Source organism: Setaria italica, chromosome II, assembly GCF_000263155.2.
Source record: "Setaria italica strain Yugu1 chromosome II, Setaria_italica_v2.0, whole genome shotgun sequence".
NCBI lineage: Eukaryota > Viridiplantae > Streptophyta > Magnoliopsida > Poales > Poaceae > Setaria > Setaria italica.
The window spans coordinates 36455741-36483688 of record NC_028451.1 but is presented as its reverse complement, the minus strand read 5'-3'; the positions used below and the strand labels follow the sequence as shown (position 1 = coordinate 36483688).

Below are 27948 nucleotides of genomic sequence, written 5' to 3'. Positions count from 1 at the left end.
CATCAAACTTGCGGTACATGCATGGAGTATTGAATGTAGACGAAATAAAAAAACTAATTGCACAGTTTTGTTGTACTTTGCGAGACGAATCTTTTGAGCCTAATTAGTCAATATTTAGATAATAATTCACAAATACAAACGAAACGCTATAGTATTGCTACAGTAATTTTGATTGGCCAAAGTTGGGCAACTAAACAAGGGCTTGGCTTCTTCCTTACACGAATTTTGAAGAACAAGCTTCTGTCACGGTCAGTCGGTTGGTCACGTACCAGATTGACTTCTTGCCAGTCGACTTGCAAAATCATCATCCTGGAAGAGACGCGCGCAGGTTCCGTGGCAATTTACCCGTGCTTTTGGGCACACCAACGAAGGGAAAAAAGTGCCCCTCATTTTTCACAACGGTCGGTGAACGTAGCATGTGCGGTATTTTTCAAAAGAATGTAGCAGCATGTGAAGCACATCGGCCTTTCACCTCAGTACCTCACTGATCAACGATCACAGTTAACAAACCCCCCAACACCTGGAAAAAAACATGACGAAGAGCAAAAAGGGATGGTTGCGATTTGGCAACTTCACCCAAAGCTAGCTTCCTCCGTCCCCGAGCACGAGCAGAGAGCATCCAATGCGCAAGACGAGAGCAGCAAGGGGAAGCGAGGAATGGGCACTGACAGAACCCAGTGCTGTAACCTGCAATGCACGCTCGTCTCTTGCAAGTTGCAACGTTACAGTACAGCACGTCCAATTGCTTTCCTGGTGATTTTCACCGCGTCTTTCTCCAAAGCATGTTTGTTTTACCACAGCTTTTATACGTTACTAATCTTTTGCAATCTATCTACAACTAATAAGAAACGAAAGCACAGCTGCTGGCCAGTGCATGCTGAAAGCTACCATACCGTTGCCAACCTTTATTTTTTTAAAAAAAGAGAGCCTAGTTTAACACAAACCGCTCTCCTACAAGAGGACGCAACACAGCAACGGTCGGACCCGAGCTCCGAGAAGGCGCTAACCCCCAGGCCAGGCAGTCTCCAACGGAGCAGAGGCTACAGGGGGCCGTGGCAGCATCATCCATGGCCGCCGCACCGCCGCTCCGGGTCCGGGCTCTCCCCCTCCTCCTGCTGCTCTGCGCCGCCTTCTCCTTCCACGGTAAGCGCGCGCGAGTCACCCTCCTCTGTCCTCCGCCGCGTCGTCTTGACGGCGGAAGGCTGGAGCTACGGCGAACCGAGCTGAGCTGAAAGCTCGTGTTTTTCTTGTTTTTGTTTCTCCTTGCAGCGGCGCACGGGGTGAGCGGCGGCGGCGGCCACGGGCTCGGCGTCAACTACGGCCGGGTGGCGGACGACATCCCCTCGCCGCGGCGGTCCGTGGAGCTGCTCCGCGCGGCGGGGGCCGGGTCCGTCAAGATCTACGACGCCAACCCGGGCGTACTCCGCGCGCTGGCGGGCACGCGCTGGCCCGTCTCCATCATGGTGCCGAACCAGATCATCCCGGACATCGCCGCCTCGGCCGCCGCCGCGGACCGCTGGGTCGCCGAGAACCTGGTCCCCTACTACCCGGCGACGCGGGTCAAGTTCCTCCTCGTGGGGAACGAGATCCTCTCCGACTACTCCATCGCCAACTCCACCTGGCTGCGCCTGGTCCCGGCGATGGAGAACATCCACCTGAGCCTACGCAAGCGGGGCATCAGCAGCGTCAAGATCGGCACCACGCTCGCCATGGACGCGCTCGCCGACGGCGACTTCCCGCGCCCGCCGTCCGCCGCGGCCTTCCGCCCCGACATCGCCGCGTCCGTCGTGCGCCCGCTGCTGCACTTCCTGAACGGGACCAACTCCTACTACTTCGTCGACGCCTACCCCTACTTCGTCTGGGCGGGCCACAACCTCACCGTCCCGCTCGACTACGCGCTCTTCCAGGGCGGACACACCCGCTACGTCGACCCGGTCACCGGGCTGACATACACCAACCTGCTCGACGAAATGCTTGACGCGGTGACCATTGCGATGGCGAAGCTCGGGTACGGCCGCGTCAAGCTTGCCGTCGCGGAGACCGGGTGGCCCAACGGCTGCGACTACGACCAGATTGGCGGCAACGTCCACAACGCCGCCATCTACAACAGGAACCTCGCGGCACGGATGGCCAAGAACCCGGGCACGCCGCTGCGGCCGGGAGCCAAGATGCCGGTGTTCGTGTTCTCACTCTACAACGAGGACCTCAAGGGCGGGCCGGGCACCGAGCGGCATTGGGGCCTGTACTACGCCAACGGCACGGCAGTCTACCCGATCGACCTCACCGGCCGGCGGCCGCTGTGGTCCTACCCGCCGCTGCCAGCGCTGGAGAACAATACCCCGTACAAGGGGCCGATTTGGTGCGTGCTCTCAGCCGCCGCCAGCAAGAAGCTGAACGAGACAGCGGTGGGGAACGCGCTGGCGTACGCGTGCGGGCAGGGAAACGGGACCTGCGCCGCCATCCAGCCCGGGGAGAAATGCTACCTGCCGAACACGACGGTGGCTCACGCCAGCTACGCGTTCAACTCGTACTGGCAGCAGTTCAGGAAGACTGGAGCAACGTGCTACTTCAACAACCTTGCCGAGCAGACTATCAAAAATCCAAGTAAGTGTTCACACATACCCTACATTCTGAACTTGCTAGTCCATTTAGTACTTGTTTTGGATGATGATTAATTCTTGATTGGTCATGCAGTTTCAATCTGTAATTCAATTAACTAGGCTGACCTAAAAAGTAAAAAAAAAGGTACATTTCACCAAATATGGGTAGAGGAGTGATGAATATTGTGAAAGCATCTCGCCCTTTTGGAAACAGTACAGTACCAGGTCAACTCTATGATTATTAGAGTCATCAGATCAGATAGTCTTGGTCTCCCCAGGGATTATATCGGGGGATATCCAAATGATCAACTCTGGAGCCATTGGCATCTGTCAACTAGGAGATGCGAAAATTATTAAGAACTGCTTTTTTATGTGTGATTTGTGGTCCATCCAGTGAAGTAAACTTGTTTAGATCAATCTAAAATAGTTCTTGTGGAGATCTTTGATGGTGCTTACCGATCCCAACAAGTAGCAGCATGGAAGGTTCCAAGCGATTCTATTAATATTAGTATAGTAGGATTATAACGGGAAATGTATAGTCATTAAGATGTGCTTTCCATCTGTCAAGTGAGTTGACTCCCACCACTTTGGGATTTGAGGAATCGAATCATAACAAAACATATATCAATTTTCATAACATGTGGATGATGAGGTCATGCATCAAATAGTAGCAATGTGGTTGACTAAATAGTTGCACCAAAATTGAAATGGGATGAAAAGTATGTGAAAACAGTTTTCATTGTAGGATTTTGAACACCAGGTTCCCTATGTGAGAACTACTCAGCTATTTAATTAGGAGTATGTGGTACCTGAAATCTGTTTAACATAATAGGAAGGCTCAGTGGACCAAATTATGAAGTTTGAAAAATGCTGATTGTTGTCTGAAGTAAAACTGAAGGTGATGTCGCGGTTAGCCTACCCTGAAATGAATAAGATATAATTTTAATATACAATAGAAGGCTTCTTTCATCTACATAGAGATTCCTGCAATGGCACTGACTACGTTTTGATCAGTCTGTGGCTGGGCTCGCTGCCAAAAGATGCCCCGAAATGATCAGGTTGCAGGCTTGCACTTGTTTTGACTAGTCCATTGTGGCCCATTTATGACTGGACCAAAGCCCAGCTGCACAGGTCACATGATCTTGGATTGCTGCGGGGGTGTTTAGGAGACAGGGGCTAGCTCCTGTCACATCAGATGTTGGATACTAATTAGGAGTATTAAACATAGACTAATTACAAAATTAATTGTACAACCCCTAGGCTAAATCGCGGGACGAATCTATTAAGCCTAATTAGTCCATGATTTGACAATGTGGTGCTACAGTAACCATTTGTTAATGATGGATTAATTAGGCTTAATAGATTCGTCTCGCGATTTAGCCTAGGAGTTCTGCTATTAGTTTTGTAATTAGCTCATATTTAGTCCTCCTAATTAGCATCCGAACATCCGATGTGACAGGGCTAAATTTAACCCTATCTCCCAAACACCCCTGTAGTAAGGCCAGTAGCTGCAAGACTGCAAGTGCAGCCTGCAACATCCTATATGAGTTTCTTTGCTATCAGGTAATTGATGCGTTTGAACAGTTGGTAGTAGGACCAATGCAGAGAGACAACTTCTGCATGTCTGTTAGCTTCTGCAGGTTCAGTATATTGTCTTAAAAAAACTTCTTAGGAACAATATGCTTGCTTTGAAAAATAAAAAGGAAAAAAAATCTTGCAGTGGAGCAGTGTTTATACTGATTGCGCTCGCTAGCTGTGCATAGTCATTTATTACGCCGAAATTGTTGCTGAGACTCTTGCATTTGCAGCAGCATTCTCTGCATAGACACATTTGCTTGTTTGCTTGTGCATTTCTTCTTCAGTTTTTTGGTTCCTCCCCTAGCTTGGTTTCTTGATTTGGTAAAAGGGTTCGGGCCGATCGAATTGTTTCTGACATTGCTTCTTGGAGAAAATGCTGCAATCACATGTAGTATCACTGTATCAGTTATGCCGGCGCGCTTACATCACCATCCCTGAATAGTACATATTGACAAGATGATAGTACCAGAAGCTTACCTTAATTACATTCCTTTATATTTTTCTCCTGCTTGCTCAAGCATCCGTCTATCTTTTGACATGTAGCTTCAGTTGTTAACACGCGTCGCTGATGACTGCTTTTTCCCTCTCTGTTTTTTTTTCAGGCCATGGCTCCTGCAAGTTCCGCAGCTCGTTAGACTCCTAACTGGCTCTGCCTGGGCGAACGGAGGGGGAGAAAGCACATTCATGCGATTCTTGATTTTGTGTAAACCCGGCTAGACGACTAGCGTACTTGAGAGCTAATATAGGGCGGGGACGTGCTTTTGGCACCGTAGATGTCGTCCTCACTTCTCACTCAGACTTTGGCTGTAACAGTGGAGACTTGCTCTGTTGCTCGTGCTCACACTTGGAATTCAGAAATGGAAGGTCGCTTGCCAATTGCCATATGCGTGCGTGGTGTGTTGTCGTCGCTGTAGCCTAGGCCTAGTTGATTTGAGTTTCAGTACGCGTGAATGCATGGGTGGGCTAGAGCGTTTCAGACGGGGGACGGCCAGAAAGTCCGAAAAACACTCGCCCCGCTCACGAGAAGACACCAAACAATTCCAGGATTAAAATGCTGCACATATCACAAGACTTGGGCAAGCCACAGATTACTTCTGCCATCTCAAACCAGCAATGATATGGGGATTGTGAGACCAATCTAGGGCATGAGTGCGTCTGCATGAGCTTGACTTTCCGTCCCCTAGTGTAACCGTATTTCAGCTGGCCAGATTCAGGGTCAAAACTCAACTCATCATCATCGTCAGATTCAACCTCTTCAGGATGGCACCAGCGTGGCATGGGCACAGGAAACCTGCAGTTCAGTTCGGTGAAATAAATTTATATATCGAAAACTTAACCCCAGCTTAATATACAGCGACATGGATCAGAATAGCAACCTGTTAAACTTATTTTTGTCATCCATAGGCATTTTCCAGAAACGTGCACCAGAGGCATTGCCAACATCACCAGGTTCACTGTCAGACATGCCAGTAAAAAAAGAATATGCTTCACTCAGCCTGCTTCAGCAAGCTTCTTAAAAATGTTCCAAAAGAGAACATATGTGATATATATGCAAATGGATACCTTGTTGTCTCAAACGATGCTAGAATTTTGCAAATGTCTTCCCATAACAGGAAAGGAGTTCTTCCTATTCTCGTGTCATACAAGTTCATGCCAATAACATCCCCATCAAGATTAACAAGAGGGCCTCCAATCCCAGCCTAGCAAGTTGACATGAACAAGTTGTGATTTCTGTTCCAAATAGGTATTGCTAGCCAACTCAATCCAATGCAACTATATGCTACTTCCTTTGTTTAGAAATACAAGGCGTCTATCCAATTTCAAGCTTTGACCATTGATTAATCCAATATTATCTAAGTTTTATCAAATGATATCGTTGGATTCATATTCCAAAGTACTTTCTCAAGAATATGTTTTAACTGCAAGCAAAATAATGTCAGGGAAATTTGCGGTTAAAGCTCTCTTTTGGACAGTCAAATTACGCCTGATAGAAAAAAAAACAAAGGGAGTATTTACTATCACAAAAAAAGGCAATAAAAATATAGGATTACCTTAGTGATTTTACACGTGGAACGTGAGAGGAACTCACGGTCAAGTGTGCCTGTCCAGGAAACCAGATTCCCACTAGTAGCCATTAACGCGTCTGATTTGAAGCAACGCCCTACAGCCGCTACTTCAAAACTTGACTCCCAATCAAGCAGAGTATTTGATGAACGAAGAGCACAGTAATCCTTGACACTAACTAGAGCAACGTTGTAATGTAGATTGCAATGCCGTAACTTCCCTTCTTTGCATTGGTTGTTAAGCAACACTTCAATCTGCAAATAATACAGTGGTGAGACTCAAACAGCACCTTAAAAGAACAGCAGTCACAGAACAATGAACACCAACCCTCAAGTTTTCATCAATCTTGTTCTCATCACCAGAATTTCTAACCAAGCTCGCTGATGTCAAAATTATCGTACATCCATTCCATTCAATAAAAAAACTTGTGCATGCAAAAAAAACCTTTTTTCTTCTGCATGCCATGATTCTGGTTACCAGCTAGTTGTAATCAAAACAAAGATGAAATAGTAAATGTATGTAAAATCACCATTGAATGAAGCCAGTGCGACAACATTGCGATTTATGTTAGCTCTTTTGCTGAATTTTTTCCAGACACCTTTACCACGTATGTCACCAAAAGTGTCTTCAAAAGAATTAACCAAGATCATGCCAGCTGGAGAAATACATTGTAGAATAGTTGTTAGTAACCCATGAGAGCTGTAAGAGGTCAGCAAATTTTAGAAGCACTGACTCACATCCAAACATGGTTGATGGTAACTTAGGGTAACCCATGGAGTCTAGATCTAACTGTTCCTGGTTGAGAAAATCTCCATGTACTGGTGCAACAAGGTCAAGTGATCAGCAGTTAAGCACTGACATAGTGACAATCAGCATATAACATTAGTTATATCATGATAACAGCATGAACAACAATTATAATTAAAAGTCAGAGTGCATGAACATACCTGTAGTATACATATGTTAACTGATAAGATCTAACAGTATAAGAGTACAAGTGAAAGGGCTAGAATAATTGATGTACAAATGTAAATGGTAAACTTGCACAGCTTCTAAATAGGTACCATTATGAACTGCAATAGTTTGCATGATACCACAATATTAGGCAGTTTTGAGGAGTGCCTGTGTGCTCACCTTCTGGATGGCTGTTAGATACTTAGATTTCTCACCTATGGGTCTTCCTCCAAGCCTGCAAAACATAAAAATGACTACCCAAGAGTAAAATGGATCAAACCAGTGCATTAATACGCCAAATGGTGCCAAAAACTACATGGGTAGAATCATAGGCAGGGAACAAGATAGAGAAATGAGGAGAAGTCGTGTGGAAAATGTTTCACGAAAACATGATCATAATGCACATAACAATAAGACTAACATACAGTTTTCAACATTAGAACAAGAAATATGACTAACCTAGTACAGGACAACTGTGAATTTGTGATACATGCCAAAGGTCGGCAAATATTTTTGATTGGTAAACATTAAGAACTGCGCAGCGCAGATGCCAAATAGGCTAAGGAATAGCAGCTAAGATCTAGATTATTGCCTACATATGTTATCTAGCACTCAAAAATGCTTACCTTATAAGCTCTTTTAGGAGAAGAGCTAAGGTAGAATAGAGTAGGTGAACTCATCAAGGGCATGCATTGATTAGACATATCTGTGAACCTTTAATTTTTTTGACCGTGCAAGACCAGTCTCCTTTTGCTAGGATGTCAAGTAATGCTTGAGAATTATGCCCCGTGGTAGGAAAACGGCTATGCTCGTAGTCAAAAAAAGGTTCACGCCAACCATATTCCCATCAAAAGGAAGAAGTGGCCCGCCTTCCCAAGGCTAATAATACAATTGAACAAAATGAAATTGTATAGAATGAGAATTAAATATAAATAAAAAATTATTTTTATTGCCTCCGTGCATAACATAAATAGAACGAAATGCTCGAATCGTCATGCAAGTGTTACCTCTGAGATTTTACAATCAAGATCTTCATTATCCTCACATACCCTTGAATCACCATTCAATTCCACACTCTTAGCCATTGTTTCGCCAGAGACGCCACGCGCTACAGCTAATACCTCACCATGTCGCAGACTTTCTGGTGCACATTGGAAAGGTCCAACCTAAATATCAAGGAAGTTATAGACATTGACAACAGCAAAGTTATCATCCAAATCACATTTAGCCACAAACCCCTTATACACTTTAGTGCCTTCATGGCGCACTCGAATCTACAAAATGACAAGGCAAGAAATGAGCACACAATGATCAGAAGTAAACAAATTTAGTAAAGGATGACTGTCAACACCAACCTTTTAAGTCATCATGGTGTTTGGTTGTAGCATCAAGAGCTCTAACCAAACCTGCAGTAGTAAAAAACCTTCTAAAGCGGCGCCCCTAGTGTTCTGTAGCTATGCATGAGCATGAAAATAAGATTTCATCTCCTACAGAAGATTGCAAATTAATTCATTTATAACTGGTGTCATTTCGATATATATTTGTTAGAAAACTGAGAAGACTAAGCATATATAATCACCGTCCAACAAAGCAATAGAGGCGACACTTTTAGAGCAGAATTTTCATTTAGAAATAAAACAAAGGGGCAAAATGTGGGGTCATAAGCGTTGAAGCAGCAATATAAAGCTATTACCTATCAACTAATCAGGAACGCTATCCGCCACTGTTCCTTTTTGTGAGCTCTTTTCTATTCTCTCAGTCCAAAATTACTATTTGTTTTGACTTTTTTTTATATACATAGCTTTTGCTACGTATCAAGACATAATATATATCTTGATGCATAGCAAGAGCTATGTATCTAGAAAAGATAAAACGAATAGTAATTTGGGACGGAGAGAGTATCAACTATAGCTCTTGCTAATTTTAAAAAAGGAACATTATGGAACTAATCTGAACCTGCACAATATTCCATGTTGGTTAGAAACATTGTATACTTGAAGAATACGTTAGTGATATTTTTTAGAATTTCATGTGCCACTGTTACTCTGGGAGCGTGGTTAGAAATCAGACTAGATTTTTTAACCGGGTTTCTAAAGAAACATTGTATACTTGAAGACCAATATTTTCTACTCCGTAGAATTATAACACCAAAATTGTACCACCCAATCAAGCAATCTCGTTGAAAGAAGTCGACCCCGTTGGGGTAAAGTTCAAATTAGATGGACGCATGTAATTGGCTGGATGTACCAAGAAAAAATACCACTGCAATAGTGTTGTACCACAAGAGGTGGAGCACCGCGATAATTTTTAAGCCATATCTAGGTTTAAGGTGCCTGAAGTCACATAAGAGGGAGGGAGGGCATGAGGGTGATGCACGTACCTGGTGTCCGACCTGCAACTTTTGAGCTTCCAGATGTTGCTGACTTTTTGGTTCTGAAAAGTCAACACTAGGTTTTAGAAGATGTGTTTAACTTTCTAAACTCAAAAGCTAATAAAAGCTCGGAAATCTTAGCTTTTCAGTTTCCTATATAAATTCAACTTTTTTGAGCTTCTAGCTTTTTCGGAAGTTGCATGGAAAGTTTGCTATTTATTTAAGTTTCTAACTTTTTCACGTTAAGAAGCTGTCAGGAAGTTCAAATAAACGGAGATTTTCAGAAAGGTGCACGGTAGGGTAGGATTGGCCGGCCGACGCTGGCCAAGAGGGGAAGGTTGAGAGAGAAGAGGAGGGAGCGGGGGCCGGAGGTTGCGAGAGACGAGAGTTTGGAAACCTCCCACGAGGCCATCCCGGCCTTCTTTTCCCCGGGCAGCAGATGACTAATCCATTGTGGCCCATTTATGATTGGACGAAAGCCCAACTGCACATTTCACATGACCTTGGACTGTTGTGGTGAGGTCACTAGCTGCAACTGCAAGCCTGCAAGTGCAACCTGCAACTTCCTATACCAGTTTCTTTCCTATCTGGTAACTGGTGCATCTGAACAGTTAGTAGTAGGACGAATGTGTCAACTTCTGCGTCTCTGTTAGCTAGGTTCAGTGTAATTGAGTACAGCGTCTTTCTTAAAAAGAAATCTTCTGGGAACGATAATATGCTTTCTTTGAAAAGAAAAAAGAAATACTTCAGTCGAGCAGTGTTTATACTTTATACTGATGGCGACGTGCTTTCTAGCTGTGCATACCTGTAATAGCCATTTATTAAACTGAAATTGTTGAGACTCTTGTAGTCTTGTATTTGCATCAGCAATCTCTGCATAGTCAGCATTAAGCGAGAGGTCTGTGCAACGTTTCCTGTCAGATGCAAGACACATCCTCGCATACCTTGCTTGCTTGCCTGGTCATCTCTTCTTCAGTTGTTTGGTCCCTCAACTAGCTTTGTTGCTTGATTTGGTAAAAGAAGGTTTCGGCCGATGTTGCTTTGGTCTCCAAAGCAAATTCTTTCTGTCATTGCTTCTTGGAGAGAATGCTGCAATCGCATATAGTATCTGTGTTGTGCTCATGCCAGTGCGCTTACACCACTACCTCTCAAGTGTACGATATTGACAAGATAATGATTGTACCTGAAGGTTGCCTTAATTACATTCCCTTTTTCTTTCTGCTTCCTCAAGTAACTGTCTTATCTTTTTGACACGATGATGATAGCATTAGTTGTTAATTAACACGGCTCGCTGATGACTTTATTTTTTTCTTTAAATTTTCAGTGGGGAACGTGCCTTTGAAACCGTATATGTTCTCTGTCGTTCTCGCTCAGACTTTTGCTGTAACAGTGGAGCCTTGCTCGGCTGCTCGATGCTCGTGCACACTTCAGAGCTCAGAATCAGAAATTATTGGATGGGAGGTGGGAATTCGCTTGCCAATTTCCATGCGTGTGTTGTTGCTGTAGCTTGGTTAAAATCTGATCATTTTCAGTTTTCGCATGACTGCATGAGTGAGCTAGAGCGTTTCAGAGGGCCCGAAACATCCGTGAAAAGAGCCCCGAACTTGTCGTTCCTGCTTGGTCGCCGCCGCGGTTGTCTGCTACTCTGCTGAGGAGGACAAGAGGAGGTATCGGCTAATCGGCCCCAGCAGTCTCACTCCCTCACGACAAGACGCCTCGCCGTCGCCGGGAGGCAATGGCACATTGGCGCGTACTAGTACTACCTCCTACTATGTCCCTACCATTATCCCTGGCAACACCGGGTGATGGGCAGAGGAAACAAATAAACGCCCGTGCGCACGGTCTCCGTCCATGCGCCGCTCGGCCGCAGGGGCTGCCGCACAAGCAGCCAAAGCACAGCACAAATCCGTCGCCGCCCAAAGACTTGTCCCGCCGGACGGCGCCGTCGTCTCGCTCGCACGACGCACGCACGTCCGCGTGCAGGTACAGAGCCCCGTGCCCCCGTGCTGGTTATTACGGGTTACCTGACTACTGCTCGTCGCTCTCGGATAAATGCTCGTAGTCGTAGCTCGTAGCCCGTGGAGTCGAGCCGGAGCAACAAGCCAACAAGTAGCCAACAGCTACTGTTCGTTGCACGGTGAGGGAGTGATATCTAGCGGTAAACAACGAACGGCGGCGACGGCCGGGGGTCGGAGAAAGCTCTTTTTTGCGGAAAGGCGGGGGTGTGGGGGTGGCTTTGCTTGGCGTGGGCGCTACGGAGGGTCGATCGTCGATAAGATTCCCCTCCGGCTCCGGCCAAGTGGTCGGCATCATGGCCCCGATCGATCGAGCACGGTTACCCACTTCACGTTCTCCTCTTCACCATCACCACCACCACCACCTAGTACCATTACCATTAATAACCTGCCCATATATCATATCATCTCCAACGTCTATCACACGGAGGCGGCGATGAGCCGACGACTGACGAGTGCGTGATCGGTTTATTTCATTTCCCGTTCCGCGCAGCTAGCCAAGTAACCACCCCCACTTCCAACTGCTTTGCCAATTGCCATCTTTAACCACCTCGATCGCTCGCTTATCCCCGCCGAGAAATCACTTCCAATCCAAGTAAATCGATCGACCGCACGTCAGCCGCCAGCAGCAGCTAGACGCCAATGCTAACACTTAGTGCGACGATTAGTGTGGTGCCATGCCCGGTGGCGAGCTCCTTTCGGCACTTTCGCAGGATGTCACATCTGCCGTGTTGTTACAAGTATCTTCTTCTTCTTCTTCCATGGCAGTGAAAGTATGCATGTATAGCTGAAAGTGCAGAACTTTCCATCTCTTGTGGTTCTTTTTTTCCACACACATGGTGGGCACACTGATTGCGCTCCAGAGAAACGAGAAACCATGCCTGGCGACCCCATTTCCCGATCTGATCTGAATGATGGTCGAATCAGGCGGCAATCGGCGCTTTTCCAGCAAGAACAGCCGTGCAGACAACGAGGAGATGGAGATCAATCACGAAGCAGCAATCACCACCCGCCTAGAGAACTCCAGCACTCACCCGGTGGCAGAGAACACATAGTACACTGATACACGAGCCAGTTTTCATTCTGAAAAGATGCGGGGGATTGGAAAAGAAACTCGAGCGCCCTGCACCGCCGCCTCATGATGGTTCCAGTTATCTTCGACTGTTCACCAGCGGGGTCAGGCCGGGAGATCATGGCAACGGCAAGCAGATGGTGGCCTGGCCTTGGCTGGGCCCAGCCAGTACCAGCATGTAAACCGTCATTCGTCAAACGACGCGTTAAAAGTCTGGCTGACTGTTTGTTCAGACGTTTTCATCTCAGACGGAGTAGGACGCAGTTAACCGTTTTCAGCGGAGTGTCCCTGAGTATGCCTATAGCCCTGTACGGCTGCAACTGCACACATTCAGTGAAAAACAGCAAACTCGTTTTGGTCCCGGTCTGGGCGCTCGGATTTGATGTTTCAAACGGTGGTAAATACAGCTTCAGGTAAACTGGAAGGAAAACCACGGTAAATGTGAATTGGCCACAGTAGATCTCCGTAGGTTACAGCCGAATGAATTTGACAAGCGCAGGCAGGATGAAGTTTTCGGCCGGAACAGGACGAAGCGGAACGGAAGCGTTCGGCCAGGGGACGAAAAGGAACAGTTCCAGTGGGACCTCCTCAGACTTGTCACTGTCACGTGCCAACCATTCCCACGGAGGCTACGGAGCACGGGCTCTCGGCCTTATCACAGGCACACCTCGACCGTCCATCGCGCACCCAACGGCCAGATCCAGCGCCACGCCAACCGGCCCGGAACTATGCCTCTTACAGGTGGGCCACGCTCCCCTCCAACAAACCTTTCCCCCCTCCGCGGCTCACCAGTGCCCTACTAGAAAAACCGATCAAATTTTCCTTCCCTCCCCCACGGCCCGCCGCGCACATGGCCCGCATTGATGGCGACACTCGGGCGCCCCACCCCTCACCGACGTTCGGGCCCCACCATCTTTCGGCCCCACGCGTCATCCTCCCGCGCACGTGGCTAGTTAAAGCCAAAGCCCCCTCCTCCCCCCACGCCGCAACCCGCACCTGGCTCTCAAACCCAAACCCCCGCCGTTGTTGTCCCCGTCCAAAACGGAGTAGCGGCAGCCCTTTCCATCGCCGTCCCCTCCCATCCATCATCGCCGCCGCGGCTTGGCTGCTATTTCCGGAGTGGAGTGGCACGCGGGCATGGAGGCCGACGAGAGCCGGCGGGGGAAGGACCCGGCGGCGCTGAACGGGGGCCACCTCTGCCACGTCTGCGGGTACCAGTACCCCAACCCTCACCCCAGCGCCAAGCTCCGCCGCTCCCACCGCAAGCACTGCAAGGCGCCGCTGCCGCCGCCGGCGGCGGAGGCCGGAGAAGCGGTTGCGGAGGTCGTTGAGGAAGCCGTCGCGGGGGTGGCCGTTGCCATGGGCGAGCGGAAAGAGGGCGGCGCCGCGGCGCGCAATGCGGCGGAGAGGACGCCGCTCGGTACGTGCGGAGGCTTTGGTCGCTTGGTTTTGTTTGGATTCGATGGTTCCCGCTGTTTCGGTTCGTTGATTCTGATGGCGGTTTCTGCGCGTGCGGCTGTAGGTGGGGGAGGAGGAGGACAGCGAGAGGGGATTGGTGCGCGGGAGGCGAATGGAGGAGGCGCTGCGGTGCGTGGATTTGCGGGAGGAGTTGACCGTTCGGTGGAGGACAAGGTGACTGCAGGTAATCGCTGATTTTTCTCTGCTCGTCCAACGTCCAATCTTATTTCCGGGTGAAAATTCAGCTTTGCTGTTACTCTCTTGACTTGCGTCCTGCGTTCTGGATGTTAGATATCGAAGTCGGAGTTTGGTTAACATGATTTTACGCGAACTAATCTGCTTAGGCGTCTTGTGCTTTTTGTTTTTTTGCCCGTACTGCATTTTTGCTAGAGATTGAAAAGGCAAAAGGTTTGGTTGCCTTTTGCCCTGTCCCCGGTTTGAAGAGGGGTGCAAAACTCACATGGGCGTAGTGAGATGGTACCCCCGTGGGGGCCTGGAATAAAAGTCTGCGTGGTTCTCGGTTAGCATTAAAGCTGAAAGCGTGGGTACTTTCTCGTTTCCCTTGGAGTTGGGGAGATACTTTTGTGATAACGATGTAGAACAGTTGGAGTGCCTTGTATTTGTAGCTTCTGAACTGTACGTAGATAATTTATTTCTACTAATGTGTCAGTAGTAAATTCAGACTTCAGACACTGAGATCCATGTGTGATTCCACCAATTCTTACCTTTAGTTGTATATCCCTCCGGGTCTTGTGGCAAGTTGCCTGCTTGATACTGGTCAGGAGTAAGAATTTGTTGCTTGTCTTTGTCAACCTGTACATACATTGGATTCGTTCTCTAGTCAGCCAGAATGAACTTGCTGGTTTCTTGGTGAACCGTCTTCCTAAAAATCCGACCTATCCATCGTTATTCGCATAGGTTGGTAGGATTTCTTTGAGCTTGTCGTTTAACACTTGTTTTCTTAGGTCTGCTATCTTGTCGTGGTCCTCCACCACATGTTCTAGTCACATGGGCATTCTATTTTATTTGCAAAATAGAAAGAGATTTACTCCTCGTCAATCGACTGGAATCTTACTTCTCCATCGGTCACCCAAAACTATACTAGAAATTGAATGGGGATAAGAATTTGATGTTATTGTTTGGGGGTTTGGGGGCTTACCGTTGTGCCCTGCTGTAGAGGGAGCTGCGGGGTGGCTCGTCGGCCGGCGGTAGAGGCGGGAGAGACGGTGGCGGAGCGGAGGTGGCGAGGGCACCACCGGAGCCGGGTGGTGGGGATCCTGGTGGGCAGCGGAAGCGGCAGGGGCGTCCGGCCCCAACAGGTTAGCATCGGGTGGCGGAGGTGGCGGATGCCTGCGGGTGGTGGTGGGAACGGGGGCGTTTTGCGCCTGGCATCACGCTTCGCTCGTCGGGTGCGAGGATGACGATGGTCGTGTGCAGTTCGGGGGAGCAGGTGGGGCTGAAGATAATGTTGAAAGGAAGGAAGATCCGGACCATTGGATAATTAATCAACGGCTGTAAAATGTGACTGATGGATAATCTATATCTCAACCGACTGACGACTGACGTGGAGACAGACCCAAATAGAAAACGGTTAATACTTTCGTTGTGTCTGCATGTATCTCATCCTAATTTTTTAATATTTTTTTAGCATATATTGTTGTCTTGTCATCTACTTGAACAGATCCCGTTGCTTGGGGTGTTGACATGTTTTGTCATAATTTTATTTCCTAATGTTATGACTTACAGCCATGTTGTCTGCGCTTTGTCGGTTAATTGTAAAGTTGCTCCATTGCTAAGTCTTTAAAGTTCAGAATATAGTACTGCTGCAATTCAAATTTAGCAGCAGGCTACTATCTGTGTTGCTTTTGGGTTTAGTCCTGTGTATTACAACTTCATTCTTTGGCAGGCTTTTGCAATGGCTACTTGAGACTATTATATTAAGTAATGGCATGATATGCGCTTGTTGAAGGGTATCAGTCCTGTACCAACTGTTAGCCTGTTGCTCACTTGTACGATTTGTTGGTCCTCACCTATTTTACTGTATGGACCGGTTCTCGTGTCTCTCGTTGTTCAGTGTCGTTATGATTTTCACGGTTGCACTTGTTACAACTTTACTGTTATAACCTTTCATGTGAACTTATCTAGTGATTCGCTTAATTCATTTTTCTTGCCTCAGAATCCCTCTGGTCTTTTATACTCGTTCCTTGCATATCTTCAGATTCCTCTTAATATTCGCTAAAGTTTCCGGTGAAGCTATAGCTGTAAAGTTATTAATTTGCCAACATTTAACTTGTTTCTGGATATTCCTATGTGCCACCAGCATTTGTTTCAAATAATATGAATCATTTTACCTTTTCATTCAAAATCACAGAGTGTGTGTTGATTTATTTATCTATTGTTTTGATAGAACATGCTTCTCCTGGTACTGGAACTCAAACTGAACTAAGTGAAAACAACTGCCTGATTAATTACAGCAACAATGAAAGTGCTGCTGCTGAAGATACTGGAACTCAAACTATCACCAGTGGATTAAGTCAAAATGGCCTTCTCAATCGCAGCAGCAAATCTATTGAAAATGTAAATGAAGGCAATGGAACTGAATCACAGATTGCTTGCACTAATGGAAGCCAAACTAAAGTGGAACGTCCAGCTGAGCGAGAAGACAGTTTTGATGACTACCAGGATGCATCTCCGTTTCTTCATCAACCAGATTCTGAAGATGGTGCAGCACCAGGTTCTGTATTTTCTACAGAAATCAATAATTTGAATACTGTTTCATCAGAATCAAGTGTAGCTGCAAATGAAATTTCTGTTGAAACAAATGGATTATGCAAAGCTCAATTTCCTGGAGAACCAAATATGAGAGATTTATCTTCTGACTCCAATGTTGGATATAATTTGGAGGATGGAGCTCTTAGATTGGCTGAACCTCACGTGAAGCTTGGGAGTCCATATGAACACTCTGTGAATGTTGACAACACTTATACTGATATGGTTAACAGTAAACCTGATAAAACTGGTCATAGTGAGATGATTGGTCATTTGAATGCTTCATCCCTTCAGGAAGCCCATCCACTTATTTTGGAACCAGAATCAGAGTCTACAAACTCACGAAAGGTGGAAGATTTTATGGAAGATGGATTGCATGTTTCGCATACCATGTCTGAAGCATCACCAATACCAGATACTGTTCAGTTGGAAACAATAACCAATCCTAGCACTAACACCATGCCAATTGGAAGCGACCTGAAGGTCGTATGCACTGATAATGCTCCCATAGATTGCTCCACAGAGCTCCCCACACAGAACTCGACTGTTGAGGACATATCAGATGATCATGAGCCTGTTGAGAATTCTTGCAAGAAAAGTTTAGAATGCCCCACAGCTAGTTTTCAGTACGATCTTCCTGTTACTAATGTGGATGATATTCCTACCACTAATGTGAATGATCTGGAATTCACCTTTGAGGAGAGGCCACTACCAAATATCATTGAAGAAAATCCTTCCATAGAGAAGACTAATGGATTCACTAAAGAGGATGTCCACAACAAACAGATTGACCCTGAGATTTGTGCTGAAGATCAACTTTCTCTGACTCAGAAACATGCCACTTTACTAAAGGATCAAGCATCTTCTGTCAAGAATCCATTTAATCTAGATGATGACAGGAATGATGATTTGTTTGAACTTCCCACTGACAGCTGCTACTTGGAGGTACCAAATTCTGTTGAATTGAGACCACAAGTTGACTCTACATCCCTGATGGTGGATCAACCAACAGTCTCTAACCTAACTAGGATGGCTGAAGCACAACAATGCCGTAACTCAAGTAAGAATTTCTGACACTTTAATTGTACAGTGTTTGATATAAGTTTGCACTTGTGAACTATGTTCTATACTCCATATTTATTTTACTTTCTGTGAGTTCAAAATCTTATCATGTAGTGAATGCATTCAACATTAACTTTGCATTGGCCAAATTTTTTTTGTTTGCATTCTGTTCCTATTTAATTGATGGGTTTTTGTAAAGCATCAGCCAATGCTAAGCTGGAGATGAATGTTTAAGCTTTTATTTTTCTAATCTGGTTGATTGGGTACTGCAGTATGGAGTAGCGTAATTAATCCACTGCCTTGCAAGTTGACCATGCAACTCAAAAATTCAATGTACTCTGAGCTTTGTATCATAATCTTGTTTTTAGCATTTGCACATGCTAAAATATTCGAGTCTTGAGGCACACTGTTACTATATATATTTTTTTAAAGTCAAACCTTTAGCTTTGAATTACACAAGGTTGTATGCTGAAAGTTGTTTAATATTTCTGCAGATGAATGCATATTATCCACGTCAAGTGCTGTAGAAAATGGTGAAGTAATCGGTCCGGAAGACATGCCTATCAGCACAAGTTCTGAACTTGTGAGCAAGACTTGCTCAACTGACCATAGCCTGCAGGAAGATGGACATAAAAATGGTGTCATCTTTGTGCCATCTCAGACAACCTCCATGGAGTTCAGTACAGTATCTATGCAGGTTATCAGTGCAGTCAGTGCAGAAGTTGAAGAAAATATGCAAGCCAAAGATGCTAGTGCAAAGGAGATGATTGCAGTACGAAGCATAGATGGTATGGAACAGGCTACTAGCACCACTGCAAAGAATGGATATGCTGCTAATGTTGAAGAAAAGAAGCCGACTGAAGGCAGTGCTGCAGAGATGAATGAGGTACAACACTCGGATCATGCTGATGAAGAGAAGCAGGCTGGCGGTACAGAGTTGAGTTCAGTGCAGAGCATGGGAAATCTTGAAGAAAATAAGCAGACTGATGACACAGATGCAAAGGAGATGAATGCACGGTTCAATGGGGATGATGTTGAAGACAAAATGCAGAAGACCGATGGCACCAGTGCAGAGAAGATGAATGCAGGAGGCACAGATGATTCTGAAGTAAAGATGCTTGCCCAAGGCACAACTGCAAAGGAGGTGACTGCTGAACAAAGCACAGATACTGTTGAAGAGAAGCAGCAGCTGCAGCAGCAGCCAAATGGCATAGTTGGTCAAGAGGGGAACAGCACCAAGCAGAACGAAGAGATTGCCGCCCCAGGCGCCCGGCTGAACTCTGGAAGAGTCCACGTCCCTCTGAAGGTCCTCCTGGCCGAGGCAAGCGCGGAGAACCAAGTGAAGAAGCCCAGCACCAAGGAGCGGGTGCTGTCGTTCCGGCGCCGGGTGTCCAAGGATGGCAACTCGTCGGGGTCTCCTAAATCGGGCTCCGACGACCACCACTGGAGCTCCCCTGTCAAATTGCCACGCAAGGATGTTGACAAGAGTTCCAAAGGAAGGAAGCAGCCGTGGATGCCGTTCATCTGCTGCCACTCCGTGCGCTGATGCCGCCTGCTTTCCTGTGGAACGGCGTGCGGTTCGCGACTTTGAGTTATATGCCTTTGTCGACAACTCTACATGTGCCACTGTAACTAACGCTATCCATCCTTGTGTAGATAGTCTGCAACCAAAATATGGGTTTGATACACTGTCGTAGTGTCAGATATTTTGAATCGGTGCGATTTTGATGTATCGCCACCTGACTTTACAGGTCGCCTAGCCATTGGCTCATGAATCTGTCTTGATGTTCAGATTCAGACAGTGTTTGTGCGGACTGAACAACCCTCGAATCTAGTACCGGGTTGGGCTAGCCTGTTGGAAATTTTGCGCCAACGAGCGATGCAAGGTGAAACAACTGAACATCTGCGTTCTTAATTTTTCGTGCAACTGTACCTAAAAAAAATCGTGCAACTGAATCTAGTACCGGATTGAGCGCATAACGGCCTTTCGCTGGAAGGAAATTGGTGCCAAGCAGCGTGGCGCTCACCGACTGACGCCATTGCCACCATCGAATGCTGGTGTTGGTGTGTTGTTTCCCTCATGTGTCGTCGCCTCGCTGGAGTTGGCTGTAGGCAGGAGAGAAATCGGAGGAGTCCTTGGCGCGGCTTGGGCTCCGCGCCTTGCCAGCTTGCACTTGCACACATCCAGGGATGGAGACAGAATCAACCAGAAGGGGTGCTGAACCTCTTGTAATGAATCTAACTTCATAGTTTACATGTGAACTTTGAAGTTAAAACGCTAATTTTACTTGAGAAATACATGGGCTCAGGGGTGCTGCAGCACCCCCCGCAGATCGCCAGATCCGCCCCTGCACACACCGGCGGCAGTCGGCGTTGGGGGCGCCGGCAGGTCCGGCGCAGCCGCGCAGGCTGGTGCTGAACAGTAGGTACAGCCAGCATTTTGCAGTTGGATATTCCTGAGGAAAAAGCATTCGGTCCATAAATATGATAAGCCCTTGACGTACTTATGTTACGTGGCAAAAGATATCATCAATGTGACTTGGTGATATATGAGATAAGAGGAAACCTTAGGGGGCGTTTGGCAGCCCGGTCTGCCTTAGCCAGGCTCGAGCCAGCCCAACCAACCCGCGGGGTGCAGAGATTACATTTGGCAAATTTGTATCCGGTGGATCTGGCTTATTTGAGATTATGTTTGTTAGCCTTTGCAAATTGGTGGGCTTACCTTGATCCTGTCTACGGTGGACTTACCACCACTCGCCTGCAAGAGCTCGCCGCGCTCGCTGCCCCACCGCCCCCGCCGGCCGCTCGCGTCCCCTCTGCTCGCTCACGCCACCGACCGCGCCGCTTGCTCGCGCAATGCGCCGCGACCACCGCGCCGCTCGCCGCCCTGCTGGCCGCTCGCTCACCCGCCACCCGCTGGCGCTAAGCAGGTTGTCAATCCATGTGAAAACTAAGCCTCACATTTCCACGATCCATCCATATCTTGATTCTAATTTCTTAAGCAATAGACAATAAGTTACAGATTGCCTATTTGGATAGAATTCTATTGATTGTATGGATGATTCTATCGTAAAACTAGAACTAGCAAGCCAGCCATGAAATTTCTTAAGTGTTTTGGTGTATGAATCAGTGCAAGCTTGGCTCATAGTCCGGTCTGGATGCTCAAGCAGGAACAACTCAACCAGGAAATCTATGGCGTAAGTGCTCGTACTTTGATGGGTATGAAGAATACTTGTTTTCTGCCGGCCGCTCGTTGCACTCCCCGCGTCCGCAGTGCCGCTCGTGGCCCGCCGGCCGGCCGCCACTCGCGCGTTACACTGCCGATTGAAGCCAAATCAAAGTAGCACATGTGATACAGGCTCGATCTGGGACGAAGAACACTCGGCGTCATCAAAGGTGTGGGAGTGGTGGGCGCGGCAATGCAAGAAGCTGACGGAGTCGTGTTCATGGCTGCCGCGAGCGCGAGAGAGCCCCATCAATGAGGAGGAGGACAAGGATGCCCAACCCAAACGTGCCCGTAGCGACAAAGCTTCTGTGCGACCCATTCGCCGCCGCCGTCCCCGGCTGCCGCTCTGCCTCCACCGTCGAGGCCTTCATCTTCCCCATGGAACCATTAGCACTGCCGCTTCTACTGGATCTAGGGGCGGGTGTTTGACGGCAGTTAGCGTGTGCACGGATCATCGTAGCTTTTCCTTTAGAGTATTCCATCCAAGGTTTATCAATTCATGGATCGACAGTGAACTAACTAGGGTTCTCTACCTAGCTAAACGGATCTAATCTTATTATGAAGCATGAATTACATATAAAGGTAAATCTAATTGTGAAATAATTATTATAGATATGGTAAACAGATCACATCCATATATAAAGGTAAATCTAATTGTGAAATAAGTATTATAGATATGGTAAACAGATCACATCCATATGTACAAGGTAACACAACCAAAGGTGCCTACTATCTTTTTGTTGTAATTCCAGCCAAAATGGTAACCAATTTATGTAGTATCTTGATAAAGAGTCATCTCTAAAAAAAGACGGCTCGCAAGCCACCTACTTCCTTATGGTCACCAATGCGAGGTGCGTGTTAACGCCTTCAGTTTCCCAAAAATTTATCTCAAATGACTCCCACAATACTCGCCTTCAATCTTATCAACATTACGCAATCGTTCGGCCTTTTACCTTCCACATGTTGTCACCGTGCAAAGGTAATCACACCGATTTTCTATGCACTACTAAGATGTATCCGCAAGACATAGACTAACCACCATGATTGCATCTATTCCTACTAAGAACATATACTGGTTAAACATACGAGAATAAGCATGCATTATAGTAGATTAAAATAAGCACAAGATTAGATTGATGTCACTATCTCGTGTACATAAGCTTGAAGATCACAAGGCTCGGCTCCAGAACTCCACCATGGCTTCGCCGTGCAAGGACGACCATGGCAGCTAGGGTCTATCTTAAGCCATCTCCTAAACAACCTCGAAGACTTGCAGCGGCCCCCAACTCCCTCTGGTGCGTGTCCCTCTATTCGTCGACTTCTGGTGGATTTCTCCTGGGGCTCGGTGAATTTTCGGGGTATTTATAGTCTAGAGAGCGTGTGACAAAAATTGGAAGGCGAGGGGTGAAGGAAAACACTGGAAGAGTCCAGGCTGATCGGCTTGGGCCTTCCTTTTGCCCTCTCACGTCATGCTTCATTTCCAAGTCTTCTTAGATGCTCAGGAGTCTTATTTTCACTTGCATGTGGGCCTATCACGTCGGTAGCTTCGGGATGAGATTGATCTTCAATAACTTTCCAAATCTCCGCTTGATCCTCTTTGATTCCTCTTTAATCCCGAAGTGATCCATATCATATCTTCACAAACTTAGCCCTTAAGTAATTTTGGAGGAGTGCTTGCAAAAATGAGCGTCGGAGGAGGTCAGAAGACCCCTAGTCGATCGGCTTGGGCTCTTTCTGAGGCTGCTGGCCTTCATCTTTGACAGGTTCGTTGCTCGTTCGAAGCTTTATCCAAAACTATAATTTTAGGTCCAATTTCCTGAAAAATAGAATGTCCTCCAAAATACAATGCATATGCAAAAACGAGATTATTTCAGATGCCAAGTGACGGATTAGTATAAGAATATGTATGAAAACACCACTTAAATGACACTAAAAGTGTGTCAATAACGAGCGTCAACAGCGGAGCGTCACGTGAAAGCTCTCCCCGCCGGGCGGCGACCGTGGTATAGGTGGGCGAGCGGCGTGCTCTCAGCTTGGGGTGCTGGTTTGGAGGCTGTGCGCAGGTTGAAGACTACGCCACCACCGTCAGGGCTTGTCGTCACCACCGCCATGCACAGGTGGAGTAGGAAAAGGAAGCACCAGAAGTCACTGTAATCACTTCGATTGGGCCGCACGCGCCTTCATCGCGTGGAATGACCAATTTTTGCGTTCCACGTGATGCAGGCTGAGAGGTCACCACCGCCATGCACGTGACGGACCCCGTCCAGCCTACCAATCATGGCTACTTGCACTATCTGGACCTGGCCCAAAGGTGATGCAGGCTGCCAAACACGCCCTTATTGTATGATGTGGGTGCAAAACAACAAAAATGGATACGTTTCATGTGCAAATTTTGCGAAGCGCGTAAAAACTTCAAGTGCATTATGCTGACGATGGTTTTTTTTCCGCTCTTTTCCAAACATAGGATGTTTTGTTCATATTCCAAAGGTCTACAAGATTAGTGGATAAACTTACACTAGTGGAACATATAGTGGTGAAACATTTGATCAAATATATGAATGCATTTCTATACATATGAATCGTGCAAGTAATGGATTCATGTTTTCCGACATTTCTAGTGCTGGCCTGCGGTTGATTCGCTGTGCTTGGTCGTAAAATCTAGTTTCTGAGCTCCCTAACTTTGCAATTACAGGCTTACAGTTCTACAAAGAACACTGTTTTTTATTGTGCCACCAAGCGAGGCTTATGGCCGCCGCGTTATCATGGGTCATGTCTAAACTGAACAAACTTCCAATAAACCCAAGCGAACCCAAACGGCCGAACAGACACTCACTCCTGCGATCCTGCGACTTGCGGTACTGCCGCACTGAGCCCCTGATATAACGCACAGCACCCATCTGGCCGTCTGCTCCCCGAGATCGGCGAATTCCTCTCTCCCCCCTCGCACAAGCCATGGCGAAGCCGCAGCTCCTTCTCTGCCTTCTAGTCGCCGCCGCCGCGCTGCTACTCGTCGGTGAGTAGACCCCCGCCCCGGCCTCGAATTTGCGGGGGACGCGCCCCCACGCAGCGACCTCTGACCCGATCCGATCTGACTCTTGTGTCTCGCAGCCGTGGCCAAGAAATCCGGGGACGTGACGGAGCTCCAGATCGGCGTCAAGGTACCCGCTCTTATTTTCCCGACTAGGACTATTTTGCGGATGCCCGCTGCGTGCATGAATTGTGATGTTTCGTTTCTCGCCCTTCTTGTCAGATTGTCGGAGTAGTTAGGTAGTATGGATATGTTGTTTTTATCAGATTGGAGATCCAACTTAGGGGGACTAGGTTTGATCCCTGGCTTAGTGTTTGGAACAGATTGACAATTGTGGAAACGAGTTCTCATGGGAGGGATGTCCTGAGATATTATTGGCAAAAGCAAGCTGTGCAGGGGAATTGAGTCATTGTGGTGGGATTGACTGGGCCATTGAGCAGAAGATACCATGGTTTGGTCGGTGTAAATATCATGTGTTTTTCTGAGGATGCATAAACATTGTGATTTGGAGAAACACAGAGAGTTCTCTAAGGGAACTTGAAATTTTGTTGTTTTTACAGAGCAACAAGTTACGGTACTATTCTGGTTCATCATTCAACAAATCGATTTACTAATGCATAGTTCAAGTTTCCTTTTGTTTTGCATTTTGGTAATCTATTCGATGGAAATCATAAACTGAGTTGGAACTTAACCAACTGGATTTCGCAACAAATCAACATGAACTGTTTTAAAAACTCCTTTTCAATTTTGTAGCAGCCAACGTATCAAGTTTTCATACAACTGATTACTCCAAATTGTTATGCTGTGAGAAATCACTTCTGCCTTTCCCTCTCAGAAACAGAATATCTTGTTGGACATGCAGAAGTGGATTTATCAGTTCTTATTAAAACCATAAACCATGTTGTAAAGAATAGCCATGGAGTGTAAATAATAGCATAGGCTACCTTCATTGCACCTGTTAATTTCCTCATATTCTTATATTTGTGTTATGCCTGTATTAAAAATTGCAGTTCAAGCCAGAGACCTGCAGCATTCAAGCTCACAAAGGTGACAGGGTTAAAGTTCACTACCGTGTAAGTCTAGTGTTCTATCTTCTCATCTGTTTGCTTTTGTTACAACTTACAATAGACCATCAATGACAGTTGTCCTACATATCACTAGCTTAATGCTTTCATTGAATAATTGTGGCACCTATATTCCCACCCTGCATTAAGCTGCATGTGTTAACCTTCCTCGCTCCTTTTGTGCTGGTAACTCTCGGATTTTTGTGATTTGGCTCACTGTTGCAGTGGTTAAGTTAGGTGACTACCTGACTAGTTCAGCCTCGCAGTGCCTTCCTTAATTTTTGCCTTTCACTGTTGCAAACTTGATGTATTCCCATTATCTGTTAATGGAAACGGGGTAGAGCCTCATCTTGAAAAAAAAAACTGTCTTAACCTTTAGCATCTGCCACCAGGCCACCAGTATTCTTTTTCCCAGTTCCAGCTTATAATTATTTGCTTTTTTGTTTGGGTAGAGAAAATAGGGCGTACACAATAGAGCATTATAATCTATTTAAGAATGGCATTACCATTTATTTATTATAACCTTTAAGCCGAACTGTTTACTCAACCGACCCATTTTGCTTAAAGAAGTTTTAAGGCAGTACTGGACAGCACTTATTGCGTACAACAATTATCTTAATTACCTCTTGAGTCATGCTCACTTGTTTTGTATCATTGTTCTACCAGGGAAAACTTACTGATGGGACAGTTTTTGATTCTAGCTATGAAAGGGGTGACCCAATTGAATTTGAGTTGGGCTCTGGTCAAGTGATCAAAGGTAATTAAATTGGCACTGGACCAATTGTTTACTGTCTGTTTGGCTTGTGCTCTAGTTCTAATGTCCTACGTCTGAATTCCTGTACTACTCTGTAGGATGGGATCAGGGTCTCCTGGGAATGTGCGTTGGTGAGAAGCGGAAGCTGAAGATCCCTTCAAAGCTTGGCTATGGGCCTCAAGGATCACCGCCAACTATTCCTGGTATGCTACTTTCTGCTTGTCTTTTGAGTCCACAGCTGCCTTAGAATCATATTAGTAACTTCTAAGAGGAATTCTGAATGGTGATTAGCACATTGTTCAGCATGGTGACTGGATGTGTCTGTTAACATCCCCATTACATTATCAACACAATCATCTGAATGGATACCTTCAATTTTCTTGCATTGTAGTCAGGCCCAGGTTTACTGCAGATGTGTGATCTGAGCTATTTATCTATCTCCACGCAGGTGGAGCAACTCTCATATTTGACACGGAGCTTGTTGCTGTCAACGGGGAGCCAGCCAGCAAATCTGATGACAGTGAGCTTTAGATAGCCAGGAGAGTAGGATCGGCTTCCAGAACAAGTGATTATCAAATCGAATAGATGAATGCATAAACCATTTTACCCAGAGCTCGGCAAAATGTAATGCATACCGAGATCCCTTAGACAGACGAAACATTTGTTCCCTGTGACTTAATTTCGCTTGCTATCCCATAAGAACAATCTAGTCGTCCTGGAGCAAACTCCTTATCTGTTATGACCTGTTTGGAAAATCGAAAAGGATCCTCTTTTTCTTTACAATCATCTGGGTTTATGTTTCAGGCTTCATTTTGATCGAAAGATTCAGACGTGAACTATTACGAACGATTCATTACAATTTGAACGAATTGATATAGAAATCCATTTTCCACTGCTCGAGAAGTGGAGATTTTTTGCGATCCATGCCAAGGTCAAAGCAGAGCTTAATATAATCGAAGTTAATCATTAAAAAACCATACTTTGAACAAACAGGACATACTGTGCTGATATCGCACACAATGTGTCCACAGAGAGGCGCAAGGAGATCGTGGTTTCTGAACTGCCGTCACCTCTACTCCGATCCTGGACAAATGTCTGTGTGTTTACTAGCATGTAGAATGAGCCTATGCTACTTGCTATGATGAACTAGAATTGGTGCTCAAATGCTGAACCCAGTAGTCTTTCAATTATGTAGCTGTCTGATCCTCGTATTACAAGGTCCATGATATGATGCTGAATATGCTGGGAGTTGTGGTGGACTGGTGGTGCCTTCACGCTTTGCGGCCAAGAAAATACGGATCATTTTCAACAGAGAAAAGTGTTGTATCGTATAAAACGCTAGACTAGGCCATGGAGTAGTCTGCAAAGAACAGTAACCTCCCCTCGAATCACGTGTTGGCGAAGTTGCACTCTGCTTCAGCAGCAGCCCAAACCCGTGAATTGCTTGCAGGCTTTAGCTTAACCTCGATCTCGCCAACACCTTGACGTACTAGCGTGAGTGCAATAACCGAAGAGGTCAATATTTGCAAGCTTCTAGCGTCAGTTGCCAACTCCTTGCTTGTCAGAGACGGCTGCATGATTTCAGAGAGGGACATGACTGGTGACTGTTCCATGCAGTACATAGAACTGTTTGCAATTGGAAATGTGAGGTAGTCATCTCGCGTGAGCTCCACCAAACCGAACAGACCTCAGTGCTGTTAGCTCAGATCCAACAACCACCGAGCCAACGACAATGGTAAAGCTCAATCTGACCAGATATGAAAGGAAAAACAGAAGGACGCGGCCTAGTCTTCTTGTTTAGTTGCCCAAAATTTGAAGATGCAAAATCACTGTTGTAGCACTGTAGCACACTGTAGCGTTTCGTTTGTATTTGTGAATTATTGTCCAAATATTGACTAATTAGGCTCAAAAGATTCATCTCGCAAAGTACAAC

At 46.3% G+C, this 27948-nt stretch overlaps 4 protein-coding genes and 1 long non-coding RNA gene across 5 annotated transcripts; 3 read left to right on the top strand and 2 right to left on the bottom strand.

Annotated features, from left to right (window-relative positions):
* The first annotated feature begins 966 nt into the window (after positions 1-966).
* On the top strand, positions 967-5054 carry LOC101761958 (probable glucan endo-1,3-beta-glucosidase A6). The gene is made up of 3 exons (XM_004957210.4): positions 967-1143; positions 1270-2604; positions 4781-5054. Exons 1-3 carry the CDS (start codon positions 1068-1070, stop codon positions 4819-4821), a joined length of 1452 nt encoding a protein of 483 aa, XP_004957267.1. The 5' UTR covers positions 967-1067; the 3' UTR covers positions 4822-5054.
* Positions 4192-4774, bottom strand: LOC106804182. The gene is made up of 2 exons (XR_001393130.2): positions 4656-4774; positions 4192-4554 (listed from the first exon to the last, which is right to left on the bottom strand). It is a non-coding gene; the product is annotated as an uncharacterized LOC106804182 (long non-coding RNA).
* Positions 5055-5060: 6 nt separating the features above from the next.
* LOC101762774 lies at positions 5061-9679 on the bottom strand. Its single transcript, XM_022824332.1, has 14 exons — positions 9577-9679; positions 8552-8683; positions 8433-8470; positions 8204-8337; positions 7951-8075; positions 7823-7847; positions 7190-7219; positions 6980-7079; positions 6769-6897; positions 6570-6691; positions 6230-6496; positions 5742-5878; positions 5555-5632; positions 5061-5469 (listed from the first exon to the last, which is right to left on the bottom strand). Exons 3-14 carry the CDS (start codon positions 8455-8457, stop codon positions 5196-5198), a joined length of 1446 nt encoding a protein of 481 aa, XP_022680067.1. The 5' UTR covers positions 8458-8470; positions 8552-8683; positions 9577-9679; the 3' UTR covers positions 5061-5195.
* A 3966-nt stretch (positions 9680-13645) lies between these two features.
* On the top strand, positions 13646-19808 carry LOC101763182. The gene is made up of 4 exons (XM_004957212.3): positions 13646-14074; positions 14177-14296; positions 16520-17941; positions 18438-19808. Exons 1-4 carry the CDS (start codon positions 13792-13794, stop codon positions 19487-19489), a joined length of 2877 nt encoding a protein of 958 aa, XP_004957269.1. The 5' UTR covers positions 13646-13791; the 3' UTR covers positions 19490-19808.
* Positions 19809-23967: 4159 nt separating this feature from the next.
* Positions 23968-26801, top strand: LOC101761292 (peptidyl-prolyl cis-trans isomerase FKBP15-1). Its single transcript, XM_004957208.4, has 6 exons — positions 23968-24182; positions 24278-24327; positions 25208-25270; positions 25928-26018; positions 26114-26218; positions 26464-26801. Exons 1-6 carry the CDS (start codon positions 24122-24124, stop codon positions 26544-26546), a joined length of 453 nt encoding a protein of 150 aa, XP_004957265.1. The 5' UTR covers positions 23968-24121; the 3' UTR covers positions 26547-26801.
* Positions 26802-27948: the final 1147 nt, after the last annotated feature.